General features: G+C 39.3%; 1 protein-coding gene across 12 annotated transcripts in view; it reads left to right on the forward strand.

The window, feature by feature from the left end:
- The window catches only part of EMSY (EMSY transcriptional repressor, BRCA2 interacting), a 52,127-nt gene continuing 25,657 nt past the window's right edge, over positions 1 to 26,470 (forward strand). For 5 of the 12 annotated variants that reach the window (XR_013926039.1, XM_080375429.1, XM_080375435.1 and 2 more), the window contains exons 1-12: positions 2 to 161; positions 1,293 to 1,401; positions 4,904 to 5,003; positions 5,649 to 5,723; positions 7,981 to 8,156; positions 9,281 to 9,433; positions 12,839 to 13,098; positions 17,515 to 17,788; positions 18,744 to 19,046; positions 21,206 to 21,355; positions 22,859 to 23,032; positions 25,275 to 25,411. Coding sequence is in view for 11 of the 12 variants with exons in the window: in XM_080375429.1 (XP_080231555.1) it covers positions 1,332 to 1,401; positions 4,904 to 5,003; positions 5,649 to 5,723; positions 7,981 to 8,156; positions 9,281 to 9,433; positions 12,839 to 13,098; positions 17,515 to 17,788; positions 18,744 to 19,046; positions 21,206 to 21,355; positions 22,859 to 23,032; positions 25,275 to 25,411 (1,872 nt within the window). In the remaining variant the exon portion in view is untranslated. Of the gene's footprint in view, positions 162 to 1,292; positions 1,407 to 4,903; positions 5,004 to 5,648; positions 5,724 to 7,980; positions 8,157 to 9,280; positions 9,434 to 12,838; positions 13,099 to 17,514; positions 17,789 to 18,743; positions 19,047 to 21,205; positions 21,356 to 22,858; positions 23,033 to 25,274; positions 25,412 to 26,470 lie in introns of all 12 variants that reach the window. The other 7 variants (XM_080375431.1, XM_080375434.1, XM_080375432.1 and 4 more) reach the window with 6 other exon arrangements.

Raw genomic sequence — 26,470 nt, forward strand, 5'->3', positions numbered from 1 at the left:
GTGTCCCGCCGCCATCTTAACCCGGGGCAGCGCTGCCGCCGCCACCGCCACTAAACAAACCCGAGAGCGGCACCGGCGGGGGGAGGAGGAGGAGGAGGAGGAGCAGGAGCCCGAGCCCTGTCGCTGAGGAGCCTTTCGATGTGCCAAGCACGGCCGGGCAGGTGGGTCCCGCTCCCCGGCAGCGCCGCCGCGCCTTCGCGCTTTGCCCCGGGCGCTTCCCCTCGGGGAGAGGGGCAGCTCCCCTTCCCTGGACGGCGGGGACTCGCCGCCCCCTCACGGGCCCCGGCCCGCAGGCAGCGCCCCGTCCCCCGCCCGCAGGCCACCGGCGCTGTCTCTCCGCCCGGCGCGGGGAAGCCGCGGCCGCCGACCGCTCCCTCCCTCCCTCCTGCCGGCGGGGGCCCCGGGGACGGCCGCCCCCGAGCCCGGTGGGGACCCAGCGCCGCTCGCTCCCGCCGGTCCCCCGCGCCGAGGGCCCTGGAGGGCCCCCAGAAGGGCGGGCGGGGAGTCCCCGGGTGGCGGCTGCCTCCGGGTGCCCTCGTAGGAGATTCTCCCTCCCTCCAGCTCCGCGCTGGAAGCTGCGACGGCTCCGGGGCTTTTGTTCCCGGTGCCCAACCCCCGCCGCCCCCCCGCTGTGCCGTTCCCTGCCCGGGGCACACGGCGCGGCCGCGGGCTGGCCCCAGCCGGCTCGCCCTGCTCGCCTCCGGCTCCTCGTTTTCCTTTATTATCCTCGTTGCAATGGGGAGATGCGCCCTCCCTCCTCGTCACCCCCGGAATCTCGCCGCGATGTGATCGGGCGAGGGGGTGTTCCCGTGTTTGGGTTTTTTTGGGGGGCTGGTGCTGGTACGTGGAAGGCAAATTTCCACGGTGTTTTTGCCATTCTGTCATATAATAGGCTAGTGCTAAATGCATTCCCCGGGGGGAAGGGGGAGCGTGCGGTTAGCTGGAAGAGTTCTTATAATAGGTACTCAGTGCATAAAGAGAGGGAGGAGACTTGAACATCAATTCGGAGAGCGTTTCAGCATGAAAAAAGGCTGGAGAAGGAGAAAGCAAACTCGGTAAAAAGGCTTGGGTGATGGATTCGAGCAAGGGAGTGCAGGAAGTCCGTGCCCTTGTGAAGCTGCTGAATTCCTGCATGGCAAAACATGCCATTACAAAGGTTGGGAGCCTGGAGCTGGAGTGCGAGGGAGTGTGTTGGTGGAGATGTGAGCAGGCTGAAGAGAGTTTACATTAATTGGCTTGGGAAATCGATAAATGATGGACTTGCATTTACTGCATTTATATTCCTTTTCCAGCGAGGCTGAGCTCAGTGGGCACACAAACACAAGGGAAAGATGCCAGTGGTGTGGCCAACTCTTCTGGATCTTAGCAGAGATGAATGCAAGAGGATCCTTCGCAAACTGGGTACAGTAAGATACAATTTGTGGGTCTGTATGTTTGCCCTTTTAAGATTTGCCTGCCTGCTGCTTCCACAAAATACTTTAATATGTCTACAGGCAACTTACAAGTCATTTCCTGCATTTTGCATGTGTCATTGGTTTGACAGCCCTGGCTTAAAATGATGTTTGGCAGATGCTCTCTGCCTGAGAAAAATGAATAGCACAGAATTGTTTTGGTTTGGTTGAATCTCTGACCATGGATGTCCTGGTCCATCTCAGCCGATGTTGCAGTGTTGTGCTGTTGTTCTTTTAATGACTATTAACGTGCAACGGGATGCACTGTGAGAGGAGGGTCTTCATTTTTTTTTCTAATCTGTATTGGACACCTTTTTGTACCAAAAGAGGTGATGGTACCCTAGTTTAACTGGCACTGCGGGACTGAGGTCAAGCAGTAAAGACTTGAAACAGGAGAAAAAAGAAAGATTGTGATGGTTTGTGATTTGCAGTTGCACAGATTATCAGGGAAGTGTGAAAACAATGTTCTTACTTAACTGTCATAACAACAGCAGCTTTTTGCATTGTTACAAATGTAGATCAATATCAGAGTCCCCTGCCCGTTAGATAGGTATTGGGAGACTTTTTTGTGCTCTGTCCTTGCAAATATATGTGTACAAGGAGACTTGCTTTTGTATTTTGGAAGGTAATAAAAATATTTGCTCTTTCCTTATGTATCCACTTCCAACTACCACAGGAGAGGGAATCCTTTGTTAAGCCATTGATCTGATCTTGCATGGTTGTTTTTGAGTTCTTGGAGATTAAATTCTTTTCATTTAGGTGTTTTTTTGTTTTTGTGGTTTTTGTGGGTGTTTTTTTTTTTTTTTTTTGCCAGTTACATGATGCATAATAATAGAAGGGAAGAAAAAACCCATAGATTTGGTTTCAGACTTTCTTCTGAGGAGCATAATCTAGGAGATGATGTCAGGAAGAAAGCTGAGGCTCCGTCTAACTTCCTGTGACTGTCAAGTCACAGTTATTCTTGTTCTTATTTTACTTGAACGTTAAAAGATGATGTGCTGTACTTTTTAACTGTGCCAAGGTTCTTGTATATTGTGAAGCCATCCACTTTATTTTCTGAGAGTTGAGGATTTATTTTCCCTCTATTTGCCCTTTTTATTTGATTTCTTGGGAATCTGGTATTTGCGTTCTGTTGAAACAGCGATGCAGATGTTGCACACAGCATCGCAACTAAGCTGTGTATCCATTAAGGCGACAACCCCCCACCTTAAGCGAGGCTCAAGAAGTATGAAAGCTAGGAGAAAGTGCAGGGTGCCAAGATTTGGACTGGGTCTGTGCTACTAAATTTTGTTAACGTAGCTCTGCTGGCTAGGAGCGTGGAAAAAAAACTTCTACCCCAGCTGACAGTGGTGTGCTGGCAGAACCTTGCTGGTGCAGCTGAGCCAAACAGAACTGCGGCTACACCTCCTTCAATGACATAACCTAGGCTGACAGGAAATTTTTTTTTTTTTCTTACTGGCATGAGCAGTGTCCCCACAAGAGGGCCCTGCCAGCGTGATAGAGGATTGTAGCAGCCCTGTCTCTTCTGGGGTGGAGAAGCTCTTCTGTTAAATAGATGTACCACAAGAGTGGAGGGTGAAGGAGCAGTGGGAGCAGCAAATAGCTGTCTAACAGTCATATCCAGCAATATTTATAGAGTCCCACTTTCCAGCTCTCAGCCCAACATCTTGTTTGGCTGACTGTTCAGCAATTCCATCGTGAATGAAATGCAGTGGTGTAGGTGAGGCTGAAATGCACCCTGAGGTGTGCAATACCTAGGGTTTTTCTGCAGCATTTGTGACTTATAACTGAGTAAGGGGGTGATGGTAGCACCTTACACTTGAAATAATGATATTTGTGAAACCTGTTTTGGCTGTTTGTGTGTTGTGTTGGACAGAGAGCGCACCAGCTAGTGATTGCTATGTAGACATAAGGGTAAGGAAGCTAGTTACAGCTGTTCTGTAATCTTTACTACATTCCAAACGGCCAGAATATGCATTTTTAAAGTCCTAGTGTAGTGGATCTCTATTAAAAATGCAGAAAGAAGAAAAATAATCTGTCCTTGCTAAATAATTATATGGTTGTATCTGAGAATTACTTTATGTTGTTAACAGAGTAAAATAATTAGTATCTTAAATATTGTAACATGGTTGTCTAAATAAATGTTGATATTAGTAATAACCATTGCATTAATTAGCAAATGTTTTATAACTGAAGCTGTAAATGCTTCTGTAGGTCACTCGGCATCCCTGTGCAGCCTGCATAGTTAACAAAAGCGACTTTGCTTTGTGTTTTGCCTGCTTAATCAGGACAGGAGAGCAGGACTTCTTTTCAGCACAATTCCTTGATTTGATTTGTAAATTAGCTCTTTGGAATCCCAAACTGAAAGCTTTTCAGAATAGTATCAGTCTTTCTTTTGCAGCAAACTTCAGAGGTGTTAGGTTTTGGCCTGCCCATTTGATTCTTGCTTTTGGTTAACTGGGATCTGTTGTGGGGTTGGTTTGCGTTGGCCGCTGAAATGGGTGTGATACTTGCATAGAAGGCACCTATGTAAGTATTAGAAGAATTTGTATTTCTGGTTAAAGCAGGAGTTTCAGTAATGTTTCCTTAAGCTGTGCTAAGCTTAGAATAGAAAGTCATTCTTTGCCAAATTAGCAGACTCCATTATTTGTGTTAGGTATATTGTCACTCTGTTTACTAGGACAAAATTCAGACGTTTCAGTAGTCTTAACTATTTTTTAAAACACCAATGGCATGACATTTACATAAGTCACCTGGAATTACAAATACATGTTAAATCAGAGTTGTATTTTTGAGAGTTAAATCTTCATGATGGCTTTACATTTAAGAGTAGCTGGATTGTTTCTTTTGTGTTGAGCAGATTAAATTTGGTGTGTTGCATTCTTTTCAAATTCAGGCAGTTGTACATATGAAGTAAATGGGCATAAAAGATTATGGTGATCGTATTTAACAAACTAGAGCTGATGTTCTCCATGGGAATTGAGGAAGGGCATTACAAAAAAAAAAAATCAGTTGCTCTTTTGATAGTGTATTTCTTTTTCAAGCCAGGCTTTTCCATGGAACTTTCAATAATGGTACGTGTTAAAGATTTTCTTCTGCTTCTGGAGAATTCTGAGCTATTCTCTCCAAATTTGGGGACTATTTCTTCAAGCTTTCTGGCTGAACTGTCAGCTCAGAGAGAGCTTGACATATTCGGTTGGTTTTTAAACTGGATAATCCTCTGTGATGATACAATTGTTTCATAGAAAAGCTGTATGCTGCAGAGTAATTGACTGAGAGAGTTCTAAATCATCAATCTCTTTTGAAAAGCACGAAATAATTGAAAGACATGTTCCTCTTAATGATTTTGAAAATTAATGGAATACTGTCAGTAATACTGAAAGTAACTCCCCCCCCCCCCCCCCCTTTGCTGTGAGCATTAAATAGAAATACCGTTTGTTCTAATTCTTCAGAACTGGAGGCATATGCAGGTGTCATCAGTGCCTTACGTGCACAGGGAGACCTTACGAAAGAGAAGAAAGATCTTCTTGGAGAACTCTCTAAAGTGCTTAGGTAACCCTGACCTTTTTAAAATAAGGACCAATGACCTGTTTTCTTTTAAAGTATTGCATGCTCTTTCTAGTCACTACTATCACAAAGCAAATCTTAATTTGGAGGAGTAATTCTCCATCTTGTGGAGATTTAATTCTTATTCTGCTCTGAGGTTTTGATAAAGAAAACAACTGTACTTCTGTGGCGGAAGCATTTCTGTTTTGTGGGTACTTTGTGAGTTATTGAGTGTTAAAAGGATTACAGCTAGCTCATGAGCATGTGCTAGCTTGCAGTTTTGTCAAGGTAGGACTTCAGGGTCTTTGGGCCCAAGTTCCATCAAGAAAGAAGGCTGCATGTTCTGTGTGAAGTTTTCTACTGTATGCTTTGCATTTATTGCTCTCGTTAGGAGGTTGGATTCTAGCTGTTTTGCAGGGGTACCCTCTGAACAGTAATGTTTCTTTTATTCTTCGGTAATATTTTTAAACAATAATACATTCATTCTTTCTCACTGTGATAGCACAAGTTAAGTGACAATCTCTTAAATGTAAATGCCTGTTCCCTTTTGTCTCTTGAGTAGATTATTCATAAGTTTAATTTTAGCTAGAAGTTTTAGATAAATGTTCATGTCTCCCTCTGACTAAAATATATTGCTGGTTTTTTTAATAGTATTTCAACAGAGCGACATCGTGCTGAAGTTCGGAGAGCAGTAAATGATGAACGACTAACGACTATTGCACACAAGTAAGTTACAGGTCATTTTCTACATGATTTCCAAGGGTACCCTTTGGAAAATCCATTATGCCTTAACTGAACGATAGAACTTTGGAAGATTGATAATGGTTTAAAGAACAGTAGTTAAAACAATGTATGGATGAAGGAATTATGGTGTCAGACTTAAACCAGGGAACTAGAAACGGTTGTTTAGTACTGTTGCATTTTGGATCTGAAGACATGGCAGTCACTGTACAAGTACAATATAAGAAACAGTCTCTTGTCATGAAGAAGTTCCTGTGAGATAGGTGAGAAGAAACAGGGAGTGGAGAAAATAGAGAACTCCATATGCAGGATAAACATGTTTGCTTTATTATTTGTTGTTTTGCCTTTAATTTTATTTAAATCTGTTTGGAAAGGTTATATTAAGAGGGACTTAACTACATAGAAAGAACAAAGAGGGAGAGAGGAGGCAGAGATTAGTGGAAAACAGTGTATCAGCACAGAGGGGGAAAAAAATTGTCAGAATAAAAAAACTGCAGCAAGCTAACTGATGACATCAGTGTCCACCATTCGCTGTTTAATGCAGCTGCTGTGCTGGTATCAACTGGGCTGATTCCTGCTTGCATTTGCTTTCGCAAGCTCCACATGATTTTGAGAGGTGGAGAGGAGCAAGAGGGCCAGTGCTTACATGTCTTTGAGAGTTATTTAACAGTCTTACGGTTAAGGACTGTCTTTAAACAGAGCTGGATTGTATTTTTTTCTTTTTTTTGTGTGTGTTAAAAACATTGATTTTTAAGTTTGACTACTGTAGCTTAGGTGTTAGGGGGAGAAAAGAGGAAATCCTACAGATTTCCTGTAGCAGGCCACTTGAAGTTAGCAAATGTCTGATCCAAGACTTGCCAAAATCAGCATACTGTTTGAGTGCTGCAGAAGGACATTTTCACATTTTAGTGTTTTAATGTTCAAATCTGAAGAGTTAGATGTATGCAGTTTACCAAACAAAACCCACCAACTTCCTTACGCTCCTTTAAAGAAAGGGTGGGGGGAGCGGGATGAGCATTTAATTGTCAAATCAGGATTCTTTCTTGAATAGTTTCCTTTTTAAGTATTAGTCCTGTTTTTAGCGTTTTACAGAATAAGTATAAAGTTTGTCCTGAGGTGTTGAACTTCAAATGGATGAAATATAATCCAGACAAGGTGCAATTGTGAAGTGGTGCATCTTTTTATTTTTCCTGGGGTAATTCTTTGTGTAAGTGATGGTTGGTAATACAGTATTTGACTTACATAATTCTCTAACTCTTTCGGAAAGCCAACTTTGTGCTAGCTTTGCTATGGGCAAAATTTCTAGTCTTACTTTTTATTTTAGGAAAGCATTTTCACTTCAGCTGATGTAGCTCTGCTTATACTATATAAATATGTATGAAGAATGCTGAAGCATATCAGGATTTAACGACAGAACAAATCCTTTGCATTTTACAAACTAATTTGTGGTAGTTTTTGCTGGAACTTAACTTGCAATAGTTCACTTGAAGTTGTTTTTCAGAATATATTAATATATTAATGGGTTGATTTGCTTAAGAACATAACATTGAAAAATAATTTGCTTTTCTGGTTTTGCTGATTTGACAAATGACTCATGTAAAACAGCCATAAACAGAAACATTTTTCCATCTAGATAAGAACAGCATTTTTTGGAAACATTCTCATTTGTGTGTAAGTACTAAGGTTAAGAGAAAATTAGAGCAGCAGGCTGGTTTCTGCTGAGGAAGATGTGGAGGGTGTGTTTAAATCACTTTATGTTCTGTTACCTCGTTTGGGACTACTTTAATAAGTCTGAGAAACTCTTCTGCTTAGGTAAAACAGGATTTGCATTAAAGCCGAGGGCTTTTTCCTCTAATGTAATGAATTTCAGTAGTCTTGTATACAGTCTATTCAATGCCTAGGGATTTTTGTCATCCAGAATTGGAGTGTACCGACTCTACCTGAATAGTAGCTAATCTAATATGGCAATTTTGAGTATGACATGCGCACACCTCTGGCCCATTAAGGGCTTTGTAAAACAAAACAGTAAAAGAAGAGGCAAGTCTTACATTTTCTATGGGACGGTTTCTGTGTGAGGTGGGAAAAATGTGAGGGCTTTCATGAAATGAAGAAAGTTGATGATTGCTGTACTGTGTCTTTAGAAACTGCTTTTTAGGCTTTCACTGTTGAAAAAAGGCACTTAAGAATACTGCATATTTTGGAAACTCTGCAGGATACTTACAGAATGTGCGTTTCTATTTAGTATGTCTGGACCAAATAGCTCTTCTGAATGGTCTATAGAAGGTCGTCGACTGGTACCACTGATGCCACGGCTTGTTCCACAAACAGCTTTTACTGTTACCGCTAATGCTGTTGCCAATGCAGCTGTTCAGCACAATGCATCTCTTCCAGTTCCTGCAGAAACTGGGAACAAAGAAGGTGAGAGAAAGACGGGATTCTACTGCAGTCTGTGGGAATATAAAAAATGTCACAGTTGAAATTGTTATCTTAAATGTGAAGTGTTCGATTAAAAAAAAAAAACCACCCAGATTTTCTCTTATATTAATAGAAATATGAAAAAATACCTTTTTTTTTTTTACTTCTTAAAGATGCCTTTGCAGCATCTGCAGCAGAACTCAGACAGCTTTGTGTTAGTGAACACAGAAGCAACTGAAACTTAAAAAAGAAAAAAAAAAGCCAGGAAAATAGGGGGAAATTCACTGGGTAACTTGTTAATTTCTGTAAACTATAAAACCTTGACTGATGGCTTTAGATTTTATGAAGTTCTGTAAGTGGTGAAAGATGTTTCAGAACGCTATTCTAAGAATGTAAGTAGGTTAGTGAAAGTCAAGAAAATTTTGTTGGGTTTCTCCCTTCCCCCCCCCCCCTTCCCCCTTCAGATGAAACATACCGAGTTAACAAGTTAAGATTGCTTTCTGCTTTCCCTATACCTTTTAAATAATGCTAGTACACATTTCATCTGGCTTGGCTGAATGGGCTTGAATGCAACTGGACAATGTGTAACACTTCTTGAAAGAAGCTGTTTTATTCTGGTTTTATGAGAAATACTGGATTGTTCTATTACTTATAAGCAACAGTTTAAAAGAGCTGATTAGCAAAATCAGTTGTTCATTACTGAAGTAATATTTTGGTTTCTTCAGCTGATGCGCTGTTGAGGAGCGGCACTAGCTATTATCAGCAGTGTAGATATGGTCATTTACAGAAAAGCAAAAATTGAAATACTGAATTAATGCTAAAATGACAAATAACAGGTTGTAAAGTAAAACTTCAGATTAATACAAATAAAAAGTCTAGAATGGGCAGTGCAGATTTCTGGGATGGGTGGAGGGAGGTTAGATTTCTGTGTTGTCTTTGAAGGCAGTTAATTCCATGGCTATGCTTAAGTCAAGCTGGGGAGTATTCAGCAGTAACAGGATTGCAGAGGCAAAGATGTGGATAATGACCCAATAAGCCTTTGGCTTCCATTTCTATTGTTAAAAGAGTGATAGAATAATGGGATTCTGCACTTCAGTTATATGGAAGGTGTCTTTTCTCCTCTTCAGTGGTGGTTTGCTATTCCTACACAAGTACCACTTCAACCCCAACATCTACCCCTGTTCCAAGTGGCAGTGTAGCAACAGTGAAGTCCCCCAGACCCGCCAGTCCAGCCTCCAATGTAGTCGTCTTGCCAAGTGGAAGTACTGTTTACGTCAAAAGTAAGTGATACTAGCAACTGATTAACCAAAGGGAAAGAAAGGGACAGTCTTGTGGCTGAAGCATGAAGTGAGTTAAACACTCTGACCATGGGCAAGTCATTTAATGCCTTTGTGTCTTCATTTAGTCTAAAGAATGAATTTGTTGCTTCCCTTTTTCAGAGAAATTGTGTTCAGAATAAATCCACTCACTGTAAAATGCTGCAGGGAGCAGTAATGGCAAAGTCAACAAGTGAGAGGTGTTCTGAAAATAAAATACAGGAATTGCTGTATATCAGTGGATTTCTAATCCAGCTTGTTAAGAACTAGTCTTAAAGGTGGCTCTGCTGGTTGCTTCTGCAGAGGACTTCCCTTTTCCTTCTGTTTAAATAATGCATAGTAGTCACTTATTTGAGTTAGGAAAGGTCCCTCCTTTCCACTTTCACAGTTGACCTAGATTATTTTAGAATACCATAGTTTGGTAAGCATTTATATGCTTACATTAACTATGTCTGGCCATTTTGTGATGTATTTGGAAGCAAATCTTAATGAGGTTTGTGTTCCTGGGCAACTGTGAAAACTCCAATCAAAATCCCACCAGATACCCATCTTCATGTTTTTAACTTTGGAAATACAAGGTTCTATCCATGTCTAGAAACAGTCTTTTTTTCTTGTCTCCCCCAACCTTTTTTCGTTGGCTAATAAATCACCTAGTTCTTAAAGCAGAATTACGTCCTCATACATATGCCCAGCTCATCAAACATAGTTTTATTTAACTAATAATTAAAAATTTTTCCTTCTGTCTTTTTTGGTGTCTATCAAAATGTAGGTGATAAATACAGATTAATAGTGAAGTTGATAAGTGCTGGTTTTATGCTTGCTGTGGATACCTTTAATATTTAAAAATTATTTTAATCTTTATGCTAGATGTGCATGTTTGTATAAACTTCGAGCTAGTCAGAAATGTCACATTGTACGTAAATGTAATGTTACCTGCAAACCACCATCTTTAATGGCTACATTAACCCACAGAACCCATTACATTAAGATTTTTCATTTTTCTGATTTAATGCACTGATCACTCAGCTTTAGTTTAAAGATTCAGGGGAAAATGTTCTTAACCTCTTAAAAATTTAATTTAGACTTCTATTGAATTATTACGTGGTAATGAGTATAAAACCAGTGTAGACACACGACAGAGGGATGAAAGGTTCTCATTTTTATTCTGTTCATCCCTAGATTTAACTTTTCCCCCACTTCATGCACTTCATTTTATTCTTTTTTTTTTTTTAAAGGAACTGTGTTTTTCAGAGTATATCAGTCACATTAGTTTTAACAAACCTACTTAAGAGCAAACTGAGGAGGCCTGAGTCAGTTGTGACTTTGCCACTGATCTGTTATGTGACCTTATCCAAGTCACTGTCTGATTGAGCCATTAACCTCTCCGTGCCTCTGCTTCCTTGCTCGTCAAGTGTGAATTATGGTTAAGCTGTATTACCTTTCAGCTAAATGCTTGTGGAAGACTTTGTGCAAATGCAGTTTCTAACGTGAAATTATAGGAATAACATTCTTAAAGCCCCAGCAGTGAAAACAGGAGATTAAATGAGCTGTACTTAACATGGAATAATGTTGTGCTAGTTTAATCTTACTTTCTTACTTCTGTGGTGAATTGGGGTGGTTTTTTGGGTGGTTTTTTTGTGAATAACAAATAGCTTTATCTTCAGTATTTCTCGGTGACCCACCAAAATAACAGCTGTGTCCTAACATCCTCTCGCTTGTGGATTTTTGATTCAAATGGGTTCTGAGATTCTGAAATTCCTGCACATTTTCAATGCGATTGGAGACCTCAGAGTTGAAAGTTTGTGTAGTGCACTCACTAATACTTAAAAGCTAGTTCATAATAGACCTTAGTCATGTAACCAAATCTCTGCTTTATAGATGGAGATCACCACCGGGCTTCTTCAGGGCCATAAAGTAATTGCTGATTAGAGCTTTGAAATCCAGACTCGTAGATCCGCTCTTCATCTGTACTGTTGCAGCCAGCTAAAACTATGTTTTGGAGTTCAAAGCGAATTTGAAATAGAGCCTTTGCTTCTCTTCTCTAGTTCAATTTCCCGTTTTTACGTGAATGTAACTGTCAGCCTTCTGAAGTGTACCTGCAAATGAGCTGGTACTCATACTAAGGGCAAATCCCATTTTTCAGAAATCACTTGCTATGCTGCTGGGCACTTTCTTGTCCGTGTCAATTCCTGCATCTTCACATTTTGCATGCCAGAATATTTAGTTATTTTAATTAGAGATTGACCGTAATGAGATACTGTCTGTAATTAGAGGTTGACTGCCAACCAGATTTGCTTGGATTATGAGCAAGTCTGCTTTTTGCTGTGACAGCATTTTTTGTCTTGAAGCCCCAGGCATAGGGAGCAAGATCTTCAGTCTTGTTCAGTATAGAGGAGGTCGTGTCTTTTCAGCTTATCGATGTTTTTCAAAATTTTTTTACACTGGCTAATTTGGTAAACATAAATGCTACCCAATAGCTGTAAGAGATTTTCAAGGTTATTAAGCTGTGTCTTTCTGTAAAGTATACCAGTTTTTGAGCCTGTTGCCTACTTTGGAAGATTTCATATGGATTCAACATTCATTGATCACGCTGTTATCCTTTGCTCAGCTGAATATTGCAGCAGATTTGATTTTTTTTTTTTTGTATGTATACAGATAGTGAGGAAGAATGAAGCTCCTTGAGACTGGACTTTTGTTTTTAATTGTGTGTTAGGTGCCATTTTACATCTGTTGCACAAGATGCACCAAACAAGGCAGAAGCTGATAAAGTGAAGTTTGACCTTTATGGTTAAAATATATATAATAAAAAAAAGTATCTCAAGATGCAGTTCAGATGAAAGGGGGGAGTGGTGCTCTAACGATATAAGCATGGCATGAAAGCAGATGCAAAGCCTGAAATCAGAGAAGACTACAGGATGACAAGCTTCAGGGACTAGTTGCTGTAAACAAAACCACCACTACCAGTGTAGCGTGAAGTTTTAAACCAAAGTGTGCATGATGTTTCCCCACCACCCTTGTGTGTATAGGCTCATTGGTCAGACTTCTGTAGACACCATGAAATCCCTGTACTGGTTCTTAAGTCCTTTTAATCTCTTAAACTGAATGAAGTGACTCAGTAACTGAGTAGCTTGGATTTTGTTTTTTTTTTCTTCTTTGTTTTATGGCACTGGTGGTGTGGTTTATATCAAGGGCTAAGACCATCTGTGGTGTGGTACAGGTTAGTTGTGACTGTAAGATGTAAATAATCCTCTGTTTCTTTTTATTGTATTTGAAAGTGGGTGTAACACTCAGCAAGTTTGTAGTGTTTTAGGAAGCACTGAGTGCCACAGACAGAGAAAATATAATACAGAAAAAGTACTTCTTTTCCAGGTGTTACTTGCTCAGATGATGATGAAAAGCCCCGCAAAAGACGGCGAACAAATTCTTCTAGTTCTTCCCCTGTTCTCCTGAAAGAAGTCCCGAAGGCTGTGACTCCTGTCACTAAAACCATCACGGTGCCTGTAAGTGGCAGCCCCAAGATGAGTAATATAATGCAGAGCATTGCCAACTCTTTGCCACCACACATGTCGCCTGTGAAAATAACCTTCACTAAGCCCTCAACACAGACAACAAACACGACAACACAGAAGGTATGTGGGGGAAGCTGCCAAATGTTACTTTATTCTGGTATTATCAATGAATAAGATATGATGTTTGACTCTTCCTTTCTGTGAACTGTCTAGCTGTTTTCTAAGGATTGCACTTGGGATAAGGCAATCCCCCTTTAAAAAGAACAAAGAGAAAACCAAACTCTTGTATGAATTTAGTTCACCTGTGTGTGAAAGGACCTGGATTGACAGCCGTGGAGACTGAAGCCCTCTTTTTATCCACAGAACAGGTACAGCACAGGCAGCGGGAGTGCAAGCTTCCCCCAGACTGCCCCACCAATGTGCCTCAACCCTGACCTGAAGGGACCACTTCTAGGGATGAGAGGGGATTCAGTCTCCATGCTCATTCAATTCTTGGCCTCTCTGGTGAGACTGCCAACAAGGTTGCCAGTTAGTACCATTTGTGGTGTTGGGTTTTGTGATATGGACACTAGTCCACTGAGAACTGGATCACATAGGCCACTGAACAGCCTTCAGATGGTAACAACTATTGGTCAAAGGTAATCTTTCTTATTTCTATTTTCCTTATTTATAATTATCCTTTGCAGTAGTAGAATTCCAGGAGAGGTGGCATGGGCTTTCCCTTGCCAAGCCTTTTGTCTAGAAACTAGTTTTTTGGGGTCTGTAAAGGTTACTCTTAGAGTTGATCAAAGACTGGGGGGGGCTTTATTTTCCTTTCAGTACTAGGGTGCCATTTCTCATTCTACGTTAACAGTATTATAGTGGTCAAGTTCAGTCGCGTTATTTCAGCAGAGCGTGCCCAGTTTTCACCAGAATGCAGTGTGTGAGAGAGGTTTTCAGTGTAAGATTTTGTTTTGGACTCAGATTTTTATGTGCTTAGTCTATGGCATGACTATTTTCCCATGCTTTAGGAAGCATTTCAGATGCATCTACTTTTTTGTTCTTAAGGTTTAAAAAAAGATTAATGGCTTAGACCAACTTCATTCTTGGTACAGTTATTAATTAAGGCAGACTTGGGGCAGGGGGTGGTCTATGGAATTAATTTGGCCTTGATACTGACAGGCTGATGGTAGGCTGGCCACTAACAAGCATTTTTTTTCCAACTGTGAGAGTTTGACTATTGAGCTCAAACCTTCACGTGGTATTTGCTTTTCTTAATTGTTTTATGACTATTTGGATTAGCAGAGTTCCCATGTCCTAGTTTTTGGAAACCTTAAAGCCAAGGAAGATTAACTGAAGTAACATGCAATAAAAAGCTTGCTTTCTGGCCTTTTCCCGCTTCAGAGCTCTTTGGTGCTTTCGTTTGATTTGCTGTTCTTTAACAGTGTCCTTAATCAAATTTAGTCTCTGAATAGTATAGAGATCCGTGAGTGAGCATAAACCATCAAGTAGAATGTCCTGCATTCAGTGCAGCAAATCCACAGTTCGTATAGGGCTTAACCTACCCATCCTGTTGCTCTTGTTAGACTACTCTTTTGTGCAGGAAGAATTTTTTTTCCTTAAATGTCTGTAGTCTTGTATTAAGTTTCACTATTATATATCATGGTAGTTAGAGATGGAGTGTATTAAATCTCCAAAGGGAAGAGAATGGACTGTTGATACAGTCTTTTATGTAGTTGTGCCTTTGCTTGTTCTGCTGTGGAAATTTCAGGGTTTGCTTTGCGTAGTATTTGACTTTCTGAACCTGTCACACTGCCCTCTTTTGTTGGGTTCAGACATGCCAAAATATGTAACTGGATTGTTTTAGTAGGAGAAATCCCTTTTAGTAGTTTTAAACTAAATGTCAGATTTGTTACACTCAAATTGGAAGTGTACTATTTTAAACAAGTGCTGTTGGATAGGAGTGAAGTTGTTGGCTATGAATAAAATTCTTCATTTCTGCATGCCAACTTTCTGAATTGTTTTGACATTTAGTAGGTTGGAGGAAGACTAATAATGTCACAGCTCCAATTTCTGGATTGCCTTATAATAAAGTCCTCTGTCTAGGACACAGAAGGAATCTAGCGAGGCTTCTGGCAGTTAATGCCTTTATTTCTTCAAGGACTAGGTTTTGATGTCTATCAAAACACAGCTGACGACTAATTTCAATGTATGTTAGGAATTTGTTTTTACTGTAGCAATTAAAATCAACAGCAACAAAAAAGCAACTTGTTTTTTTTTTTAATAATTAAAAATCAGGCAGTCTTTCTGCTGTAAAAGAGATGTGGTGCGGTTTTGGTACCCATGATGAGGTTACTTTGATCATTTCAAGGTACATGAGAAAACAGTATCTCACAAATACAATTGTGATTTGAGCTTTAATACTTCTAAATTTTTACTTCTAAATTTTAATACTTCTAAATATCCAAAAATTTTCTGGATATACTTCATACATGCAGCTCACTGAACTTTGTTTTGCTGTGTTAATTTTGGAAGAAGAAATAGAGACCCAAACCTGCTTAGTTGCAGGACAGCAGTTATTGTTGAGCTATAATGCTTTACAAGCTTTTTTCCTTATATGATTAAATAAAGTGTTATTAGGTGATAATCTTGACTGATGGTTTTATCTCTGTCTTTGAATGAAGAACAATGGTCTTCAGGAGTCATGATGATTCCCAGATTCATCCTACATGTCTGTACCTACTTGGTTGAAATGCTGAACTTGCCAGCTTGCACTACAGATTAGATAGGAAATTAAATGTGAATAATCTGCCTTTTTTAACTGCAAGTTGTCCTGTATTTCTAAATTAGTTATTCTAGGTGGAAAGGAGTTGGCTCTAAAATTCAGACACTAGGGGAGTATTTCTAGTGTTAGCTGTCTATTTAAGAAATAGGATAAAATGGCAGAGGCACATTATAGGGTCTTTCCACCTGCAAGCCTTGTACCAGAATCAAGTTGTGTCATGTTCAGCTTGTCTGCATGGTTGTAGCCTAAGAGCAGTTTCAGAAGGGTGTTCTGGTTAAATCAAGGTTAGGCAGAAGGCAAAAGCAATAGTGGTGCAGAGAAAACAGTCTTCCTGGAGAATGCAATAAAGTGGTGGAGCAGCAGATGTGGAATTCTTGTCCTTCAGACATTGGTCAGTTGTGGTCAACCTGCTGTAGCTTGTGGCGGTAGTAAGGTTTTGGTTTTCCTCAGGTCAAGATATTAAAGGCTTAGCTGAGGAGTGGGGACCATAAAACCAAGCACTGGGTCAAAGGGAGAGGCAGAGGTAACCATGGTGGTGAAATCAGCTGCTTTTACTCCATCCATGTGGCTATTGCTTTTTTTGTTGTTGTTGTTATTAAATGAATTATATCTTAATCTTTTAGTGTTTGATCTGTCACTAAAGTCTGTTTCTGGTACCATTACCATATTATTTATTTTCTCTATCAGGCAAGGTTTCAGAAGTCCTTGGGTAGTAGCGTAAGACTTTTGGTTTGAGCTGACCCAGGTTTTCTTTGCTCTTTCTATACCTTTTTTCTATCTGCCTTTGTTACATCAAATAATAAGTTTTAATTTTCAAAGTTTTAATAAATGGATTTTTTATTAGGACAATTGCATTATTAAAACAATTTGTCAACGTTCTTGCATGGTAAATTGAAAATGTTGTATTTCTGTGGTATGTGTTTCTATTTTCACTGTGTGTAAGTACAAGGAGGTACATGTAAGCAGAATAAAAGGAATCATTTTATGTGAACAGTCCCCATATTCAATACTTAAAATTCTTAGTTTTCTAGATCAGTTGCGTAAGAACAGTTCTCTTCCAATGTTATAATGAATTCTATGTTTTTCTGTGTCAGATCAGATTCATGGCATTGTAATTGTAAGTCGCACTAGGGGTAATGTTTATTCTCTTTAGACAAATGGTTTTCAGACAGATAAGAAATAATTTCTTGTTATTGAGAGCACTAATTAAAGCAGAAATTGTTTCAAACCTAAACCAGTTTTTTCACTGATGAAATATTGTTTACAGCCTTGTGCGTCAAAAATATTTCCTATTACTAACTCGGCAACTGCTTGCTAATTGTTAAAGAGGAAAAAAAAAAACCCCAAACATCTATTCCCTCATTGCCATTTCTTGAAATATGTGCGATGTTTGGGAGAATGGTGTTTAAAACTTGCTGGAAACCCCTTCAGTTGCATTTAAAATGACCTTCAGGCTTCCTGGCCCAGTGTAAATAAGCCAAGCAGTTTATTCCTGTCTGTTTGTCTTCAGATATAAGGTAATTCTACTTTAATTAAATAGTAATTGTTTTCCTCAGAAGAAAACACCTTCTAATTTTAAGGAACTGTTTAACACTATTACTTCAAACTAATTTTTTTTGTTGCCAGCAAATGTGATTATGACAATCTTAAATGGTCTTAATAACGTGTATCCTTAAAAGTAAATACACAGACAGATACAGTACTGAAATTTTATGCTTTTAAATAAATGCAAAGAACAAATGAATTTCGTGTTGTTCTTTTTCTTCTTTCAGGTGATAATAGTAACCACCTCTCCAAGCTCAACTTTTGTACCCAACATCCTTTCAAAGTCCCACAACTATGCAGCAGTTACGAAACTTGTCCCAACATCAGTCATTGCCTCAACTACTCAAAAGCAACCAGTGGTTATAACTGCTTCTCAGTCCTCTTTGGTCAGTAGCAGCAGCAGCAGTAGCTCTTCCACTCCCTCCTGTGCTGCAAATACTATTGCTGTGACTGCTGTAGTATCATCAACACCATCTGTGGTTATGTCAACAGTAGCACAAGGTATGGTAATAACATTATGTTTATAAAAACTCTTTCACTGATGAATTCTACTTTGTGTTGAGAATAGCGTAGGGAAGATGCACTGCATGTTTACATATGATGAGCAAAGCACAGGAGACATGAAAGAAGTCTACTGATGAAACTAATGCAAGATACTCCCCAGAAGTTCTTGTTGAACTCTTTTCCTCTCTACTTAAACAATTAATGTGCAGATCCCTTTTTAAAGGGAATGTTGTGAGACTGTGCAGCATAGCTTTTTATTTTGAAAAGGTTTTACTTTTGCAGCATTAAAACACTGTAGTCTCAAAGTGACTGGCTTTAACAACTCTGATGCATGGAAAAATGGATGTATCCAATATTTGAAGGTGATTGCTTCTCTTAAAGCCTGATTTACAAAAACATGCAAAGTTAACGTTAAATAAATACAAATTACGCTTGACATGTCCAGTCTTAAGAATATTTCTTGTGGTAGCTAATACTGGTGACAATTCTGAAAGGTAGAGGAGTGTTTACACCTTTTTATCTGTGTGTTTTATCAGCATGTCAGTTTTCAAGTCCTTAAAAATTAAGACCTGAGGTGAGCCTGGATTAAAATTCCTAGGTTTCTGATGGCTAATTCCAACTATGTGTGCTAGCTTGACTGTTTTAGCTCCACAGCAACTAGCTAACATTTGGAAGGGCAGCTGTGGATGAAAGAAAGGATCTCAGTGAGCAGCACTTGAAAAATGCGGTGCCTGAGAATGACAGATGTCACATTGCAGTTTTTCCTGGTTCATATTTTCCATTCTTGTTCCAGTCCACGAAATGTTAGACAATCAAGTCTTTTTTTTTTTCTTATGTATATCTATGTATTTTCCAGTTGTAAAGATAGTTTAAATGCAAAATTAAATTAGAAATCGTAATATTTTTCTTTTGTGTTGCACTGTGCAATCTTAAACCATTTACTCTTTCACAGGTGTGTCTACATCGGCAATTAAAGTTGCCTCTACCAGACTACCTTCCCCAAAAGGTTTGGTTGGGAATCCAACTCAGATCTTAGCACAGTTTCCCAAACAGCATCAACAGTCCCCCAAACAGCAGCTGCACCAAATACAACAGGCCCAGCAGCAGCAACAACCACAGCAGCAGCAGCCGCAGCAGCAGCAGCAGCAGCCACAACAGCAGCAGCTGGTGCAGTCTTCTGTAGCTCAACAGCAGCCACAGCAGTCTCAGTTGCCACCTGGCATCAAGCCCACCATTCAGATCAAACAGGAATCAGGTAGTTGGAGTTAATCTTGTGTCATATTGCTGACTGGTGAGGTCTGACCACAGCTCGAGAAAGTAGGGCAGAATTCAGTCCCAAAATGTGTATGGGAAGCCGTTACGAAGGTGTAATTACTTGAGTACAAGATTTAGCATTAAACTTGGATAGAAGTAGGTAGTGAAGGATGTCCTGATGTTTTCAGGTAACGTTGATTGAAGAATTTGGTTCTTTCACTCTTCTTGTTTGGTTCAAGTATTGCAGACCATGCTTTAGGAATAAATGTTTTAACTTTAGAGATTGAAATGTGTGTAAATATCTTCAAAAGTAACCCGATTTGAAACTGGAAGACAAGAGTGTTCTGAACATCCAAGAGCTGTTCAACTGTATCAGCTAGAAAAAGTTAATCCAAGTTTTAATTCTTTTCTTGGGTTCAGAAATCAAAACCTGCTTTTGAGGTACTTGTCAAAACAAATACAATTAGATCAGAAACTGGAAGTTGGACTCTATTCTTTTTGTAACATTGATCCATGCGGTTGACTTTGGGCAAGTCATATAGTCTTTCTATCTTGGCTTTACTCTGCTGTAGAATACAGTTCTTATCTCCATAAGGTGTACTAAGAAGTAATGCTTGCAAAGTTGCCTAATTCTGAAGGAAGAGGTGCTGTAAAAGTGCAAAGTATTTTTATCTCCCTGTTTTATATTAATCATGTCAGTAAAGTTATTATTTTATATTCATATATTTTATATTCATACTATTTAGATCAGATAATTCAAATAGACCATAGAATGAAGAAATAAACAGCCCTACTCCTGTCCTGTGATAAACTTCCTTTTGGATTATAGGACCATTGTCTATGAAAAAATAGCTGCTAATGAAGACAGATAAGAGGCCTCCATTGTCCAGTCACTGGACACTACTTGGTCAATAAGAGCTTCACTTCTTGCCTTCTACCATGGGTTTAGGCTCAGTGTGCTTTTTTTAGTTAAATTTTCTTTGGAAATACCATCTGATACCTATTATTTCTGGAAGATGTGAATCAGTTTTCACAGAGGCTTTGCTTTTTACCCAGTTTTGTGTCTGGATGATGCAATGGTTTCAGTTCCTCTTTCCCAACTTCATTGTATGGAGCTTACTGGCTCTGTACTGTTTATATAGTCAACATAAAAAGAAGGAACAATCTCTGGAGGATGTTCCACATCCTGAGTGGAAGAAATTGTTCACCTAGAAACATTTGTACACAAATACAAGTGCCTACATTTAGATGGGATTAATTTATGCTGGGTGTTTCACAGCATTTCACCAACACAATACAATGCATTTACCTCATTGTGGAACAATAGAAGATGTAAGTGTCCTGGATATACTTTTGAACAGATGACATGAATTTCCTGGTTTGCAACTGAGAAGTAAATCTCACAGTTCCCATTCCACGACACAAATAGAGAGAGAGGGAGCAGAATCTTTGCTGTACCAAGGTGTCCTCATCCTTCGTTCTTGCTGATTCTACTCGGGTTGTTTCAGCCCAGTTCCTTTGTGGCTTTAAGATAACCAATAAATCAAGAGGCGAGTGAGCAGTTTACTTAAAACAGCCTTCCCTAGCCTAATACTATATTCTTTACACCCACTAATACTCTTTGTGCAGAAATCTTTATTGAATTTATTCACAGGGATGAAGTCAACTAGGCTAATTAAGACAGGTTAGAATTTACAGGCTAAAGAGATGAAGGTCTATTTCACTTTTAGATGGTTCATTGTGTATGAACCAATTCAGTATAGGTTGTAACCTGTTGGTTCCCGGGAAACATTCTGTTTTTCAAATCATGGACCAGAAAAGGTTAAAAATCACTACAACAAATCTGTGATGGAATGGAATCCCATGCCTCAGTGGGAGTAACTAGGAATTGAAACAGGCACATGAAAGGCAAAGATGATGAATGTCTTGTTATTTACCAAAAAAAAAAAAAAAAAAACAAACAACAAACCAAACCAACAAGAAAAAGGCAAAAAAATCCAACCCAAACTAAAAAAATAATTCTTTTCAGGATCAAGAATGCATGGGCTCAGAATGGAAGCCTTGTGGGGCTACTTGCCCGTTAGGGCTTGGTCTGAGAAAGCATTTCAAAAAGTAACTTTTCGTGCCTGTGTTTTAACAGTGACCTTTCTCCTTTCCTAGGTGTTAAAATAATCACTCAACAGGTGCAGCCCAGTAAAATCCTTCCCAAACCAGTTACAGCGACCTTGCCCAGCAGTAGCAATTCACCTATTATGGTGGTTAGCAGTAATGGGACTATCATGACAACTAAACTGGTCACTACTCCCACTGGTAAGTTACGGCTCTGAGAAGGGAAGGGAGGGTAAACCCAGACATACAGATGATCAAACATGGTTTATTAGGGTAAAAAAACCCCCACTTCTCTCTTGTGAACAGTGAGTACAACAGCACGTTCAGAGTCCTGTTGATACTTGTTCTAGATTAGGATTTTTGCACTGAGTACTCTTTTATTCCTCTGACGATCTTTTTGAATTGGTACTTAAAAATGATTGTTCCTTCCTTACTGAGTTTATTTTAAAGGAGGTTTTCTTGCAGCATATACTGATACTTTGCACTTCTGTAGCATCTTATATTAGACAATTTACATTAATTTTTTAGGTATGTCAAGCAGATAGGAATGATGCTGACCTATTTTACATATATGGACTTTAAAAGACAGGTGACTTGCTCATAGTCCTGTAGTGAATTTATAAAAAGGGCAGTAAATTGAATTTTAAACTCCCAGTGTTTTTCTGGGGATCTAATTGTATTTGTGTTTTCCTAAAGATCAGAAATAATGCAGACTGTTCAGATTGTAAACTTGTGTGAGAAAAATTTGAAGGGCATCTTTATCCTAGTTTTCAGAAAACAGTAACTTTTAGCATGGGTTGGGAATATTAGCATAAATTAATGGTTAGTATTCTTTTTTTCTAACTTTTGAAGTACTTCACAAAAGCATTCTTAAATACATTAAAAAAAATCTAGCAGGCTTACAGGTCGTTTAATTGGTAAAACCTGTATTGTGCTCTCTTGGATTTGAAAACATGGCTTTCTTGTTAGACTGTCTTGGTCTGTGATCTATAGCAGTTAAGGTCTAATGCACTATCTGCAGCACTACAAGCAGAATGGAATTACAATGTTCCTGTAGCTGTTAGCTGATATTATTATTTTGAGCAAGTTTCTTTTGGGGACTCAGTTCTGTTTGCATTTTGAGAAGGAGTAGATCTGAAAAAACCAACACACACCCTGGCAGGAAGTTTGGTTTTTACTGCTGAATGCTAAAACCATAAAATTGCATTATCACTGTAAATGATGTTTTCAGTCTTGGAGTGATATTTAGACCAGTCATTGGTGTGTTCTTTATAAACAATTTGTCATATAGAAGAAGCAATAGTATAGGTGTCTTTCAAGAGAGAGTAGGGATCAGTTCTGGTAGTGTCATCAGATGCCTGACTCGGGTATCTAAAGGAGCAAGTGGCAAACATACAGCAGAATCTGAACACCTATTGAAAATTAAAATCTTGGGCACAAGGATGTGTATTAAAAGATGACAGTTTATGAATATGAAATATGAAAGTTGTAAATACTTTAGAAGATTCTTAAAGTTGGTATATACTTGAGTATTGCTCTGTGGGTTTAAAAAGTAGCAGGAGAATTGTAAAGGGTGGTAATAAATCACAGTGTTGGTCTTTGAATAAATCTAATGCTTTTCACCTAAATTAACTGATTTTTCCACAAATACTAGTAGAGGATCATATTCTAACAGTGAACTTTCTTGTTCTGTCTTTAAAACAGGAACTCAAGCAACATATACGCGGCCAACAGTTAGCCCCTCTATAGGGGCTCGGATGGCTGGAACTCCAGGGGCTGCTACTTATGTGAAAACTACAAGTGGTAGTATCATTACTGTGGTACCAAAATCACTGGCTACGCTGGGAGGGAAGATTATCAGCAGTAATATTGTTTCTGGTAGGCATATGAGTACTTCTTGTGCTTACATATCAAGACTATTTCAAAAGTAACTTCAGACTTGCTCTAACTGTTTCTGGACTTTTTGTGGGTTACATGGTCAAATAATTAGTAGGACCTTTAAAGGAGAAGTTGTTAATTCAGAAGAAAAGCAGCTGAGGATGAAGAAAATAATGGGTAGAAGTTAATGATGTAAAGTGATCTTAAAGATTGCAGCAGTTCTTGTGTGTAAGGAGGAAGCATCTAACGTGAGGGAAGCCTGGGAGGAGAAGAGAAATGTTGGGGGAGGAGAACTACTGTGTTAGAGGGTGGAAAGATCAGAAAACTATTGGCCCAAATTTAAAGCATTTTATAATCTGGGTGCTGCCCTTTTCTATTCCACTGCATGTCCAAAGAACCAGAATAAAAATAAGCTCTGTATGTTAAACTCGGTGGTGTAGTCTCCGCCTTATCTTGTTCTTCTTTTATCATTGTCAGCCTGTCTTTCCCTTACACAATGTTCTAACTTTAAGTTTTTCCTCCCAGCCTCACGCAGACCCTACTGCTTATCTTTGTTAGTCTGCTGACCTACCTTGACGCTCTCTGCCTGTATAGCCTCTAAATCTTTGGGACCAGGACCAAGCACACTCACTCCAGTCACAGTTTCTTAGTATCTGATTTGGACTTTGTAACAGTGCTAATGCAGAGAGGGTCTGCTGTGTTTTCCTGGCTAGGTACATATGTACAGCAAGGTCTGCTGGTTCTGTTCATCCTGTCTAGTAATATCTTTAAATTACTCTAAGGTCCCATTGTTGGTGTTTAGCAAAGACCTGACATGGCACCAGTCAGCCACTGGAAGCTGCTGCACAAGCTGTCCAGTCAACCCCTTCTGAGGAGTAGTCTGGTAGAGGTACCTCAGTTTTTTCAGATGCTGATTTCTACAAAATGATATTTAGAGCTTCTTTGGGAAAAAGTAACTTTTTTAGCCTGTTGTGGGTATCATGAATTTTTCAGAAGATTTCTAGATCTACTAGTAGGTTTATACACAAATGCAAGTATAATTCTCCTGGGCACTAGCTAATGTGGGGAAGCCCATGACTGACCCTGTTAGTGATAGTAATGATTGTCCTGAAACAACACAGGTGTGGAAAGGATGCTTGCCTTTTTTATTTTTGCTTTGTGGTGGGTTTTTTTGGGGTTGTTTTGGGGGTGGGGTGGTTTGTTGGTGGTTTTTTTGTTTGTTTGTTTAAGGAAGCAATCTTTAGATGCCTTTGAAGGTCACTAGAATTAAGTAAATCATGTACATATTCCCTTTCCCAGAATTAGTAAAATTATTAATCTGGAATATATGAGTGAAGTATCTACAGGCATGACTGACAGAGGGAATCCTTGGGTCTGCAGCTCTGCTGTGACTGAGTGCTACTTTCTTCCAGGAGAAAGTGGAAGGTAGTGATAAAAAGTTGTCTGAGATACTGAAATGGCAGTCTGGTAACGGTGATGACTTACGTATCGGTACATATGTACTCTTGTAGGCTGGGGGGGCTGACTAGAATTACCTGTCATGGCAGTTAAATAAAAACCTGATACAGGGAATGGAACTAATTAAGTACTGGGAGAGGATCAGAAGTAGCCAGCACAGCTCTTCCTAAAAAGAAACACCCCACCCCACCCCCCACTTCTAAACGCAACTTTTAAGAACTGATCGTAAAACAATAGCATATTTTTTTTTTCCTTCTTTCAAGGCACTAGTTGTCACTTTCAGTGTTACAACATTTCAATGCCCAAAAAAGCTGGTATTTCTCTTGACAGATACTTTCTTGGTACGTACATTCTTCTGCAGAAGAAATCTTTAGAAGAATCTTTGTGAGGTCAGATAGGACCTTGAGTTGAGTATTAGTGGTGTCCTTATCCCCCTCAATTTCTAGCCTTTGAAAAGTTAGACACGTTAGCTTGAGAATATTAGGTTGCTCCATAATTTGTGAGAAGGGGCTGACTGTCCTAATATAAATTACTCTGTCCTTCACATGCCTGTTATTACTGTAGGTGAAAGGTTTGTGGAGTGGGAATTTAATCTTTATATGTTGAGTTCCATGACATAAATTCCTGTTCCAGATGCTGCTTTTATTTTGTCGTTGTTGTGCTGTTAGATCTAAATACGCTGTTAGCTCTAAGTACGGTGATTCCTGTATAGCTCACCATCTTCTGTAGTGGTATATAAACATACGATAAACTACTCATTATTTCTTTTCCCACAAAAATTTAGGAACTACAACCAAGATCACTACAATTCCAATGACATCGAAACCCAATGTGATTGTTGTGCAAAAGACTACTGGAAAAGGAACTACAATTCAGGGGCTTCCAGGCAAAAATGTTGTTACAACGCTATTGAATGCTGGGGTAAGAGATTCAAGTCTCAAATTGATAGCCAAGTGACACGCTGTGTGCTGGCTGCTGCATTCATTCTGTTAAAGTCCCTATTAAAAGCAACCTGCGTGAGCTCCTTAACAGATAGAGCATGCCTTAATGTCAGGGATATTTGAAAAGCAGTTATGTTTCGTGGGTTATGAAAGTTGCTTAAAACAAGCTGTGAATGTTCTCAAAGTTAATGGAAGATAAAAAGATTTTTGAGCTTGCCTTTTTGCCATGGTTAATGATTTCGTAATCCTAAAAGGATTAAGCAGAAGAAAACTACTAGAGTCTTGCCTGCTTTGTGCTCCAGTGAGAACCATGGTCCTGTTACAAACTTGCATCTCCAGCTGTTTATCTTTTGGATGTAAAGGACAGAAATAAACTGTCCTTCACAGTAAGAGTACCACCTTTTGATTTATGTGGTGTGTAACACTATAGCATCCTGTACCTCAGTATTGTACAGCATTGAATTATTTTTTTGATAACTTGATTTTGGTCTTGCACGTCAGGTTTCCAGCTTCATCTAGGTTTACCTGTAAGTGCTAGTAAATAAATATGATGATCATGCTTTATATTCCTAGATAGAGTTGTGAGATTTAATGCATTAATCATGTAGTCTTTAAAGGTCTACCTGAGTAGCAGAGCTGAGTAGGGAGGTTTGGGGGTTTTCCTAAACCTTTTAGGAATTTTTAAGATTGTGAACTTCCGTAGTTTACAAAACTTGAAGATGTATTTTCACGCAAGTGGAAATCCCTTGGTGTTACACAGTAGGAACCATCAGAATGTGATGATATTTCTGAAACAAGTATGGTTCATGGTTTTTCCCGCTACTTGATGGGAATTGGTAGGAGCACTGGAAGAACTGGCAACTAATGTTGTTTCTGGTTTATTACTATGCAGAGCTAAAAAAAAAAGCATGCTCAATGTCTTTGCTGCTCTTAAGCTGTCGGGGATCTAGTCATATGTCAGCGCTATTCCAAAGTCAAGTGTTCCCTGTGAAACAGCTGTGAATCTGCTTTGTTTTTTTTTTTCTTAGTTCAAAGAAAG

The sequence above is a fragment of the Falco punctatus genome (genome assembly GCF_963210335.1).
Source record: "Falco punctatus genome assembly, chromosome: 2".
NCBI lineage: Eukaryota > Metazoa > Chordata > Aves > Falconiformes > Falconidae > Falco > Falco punctatus.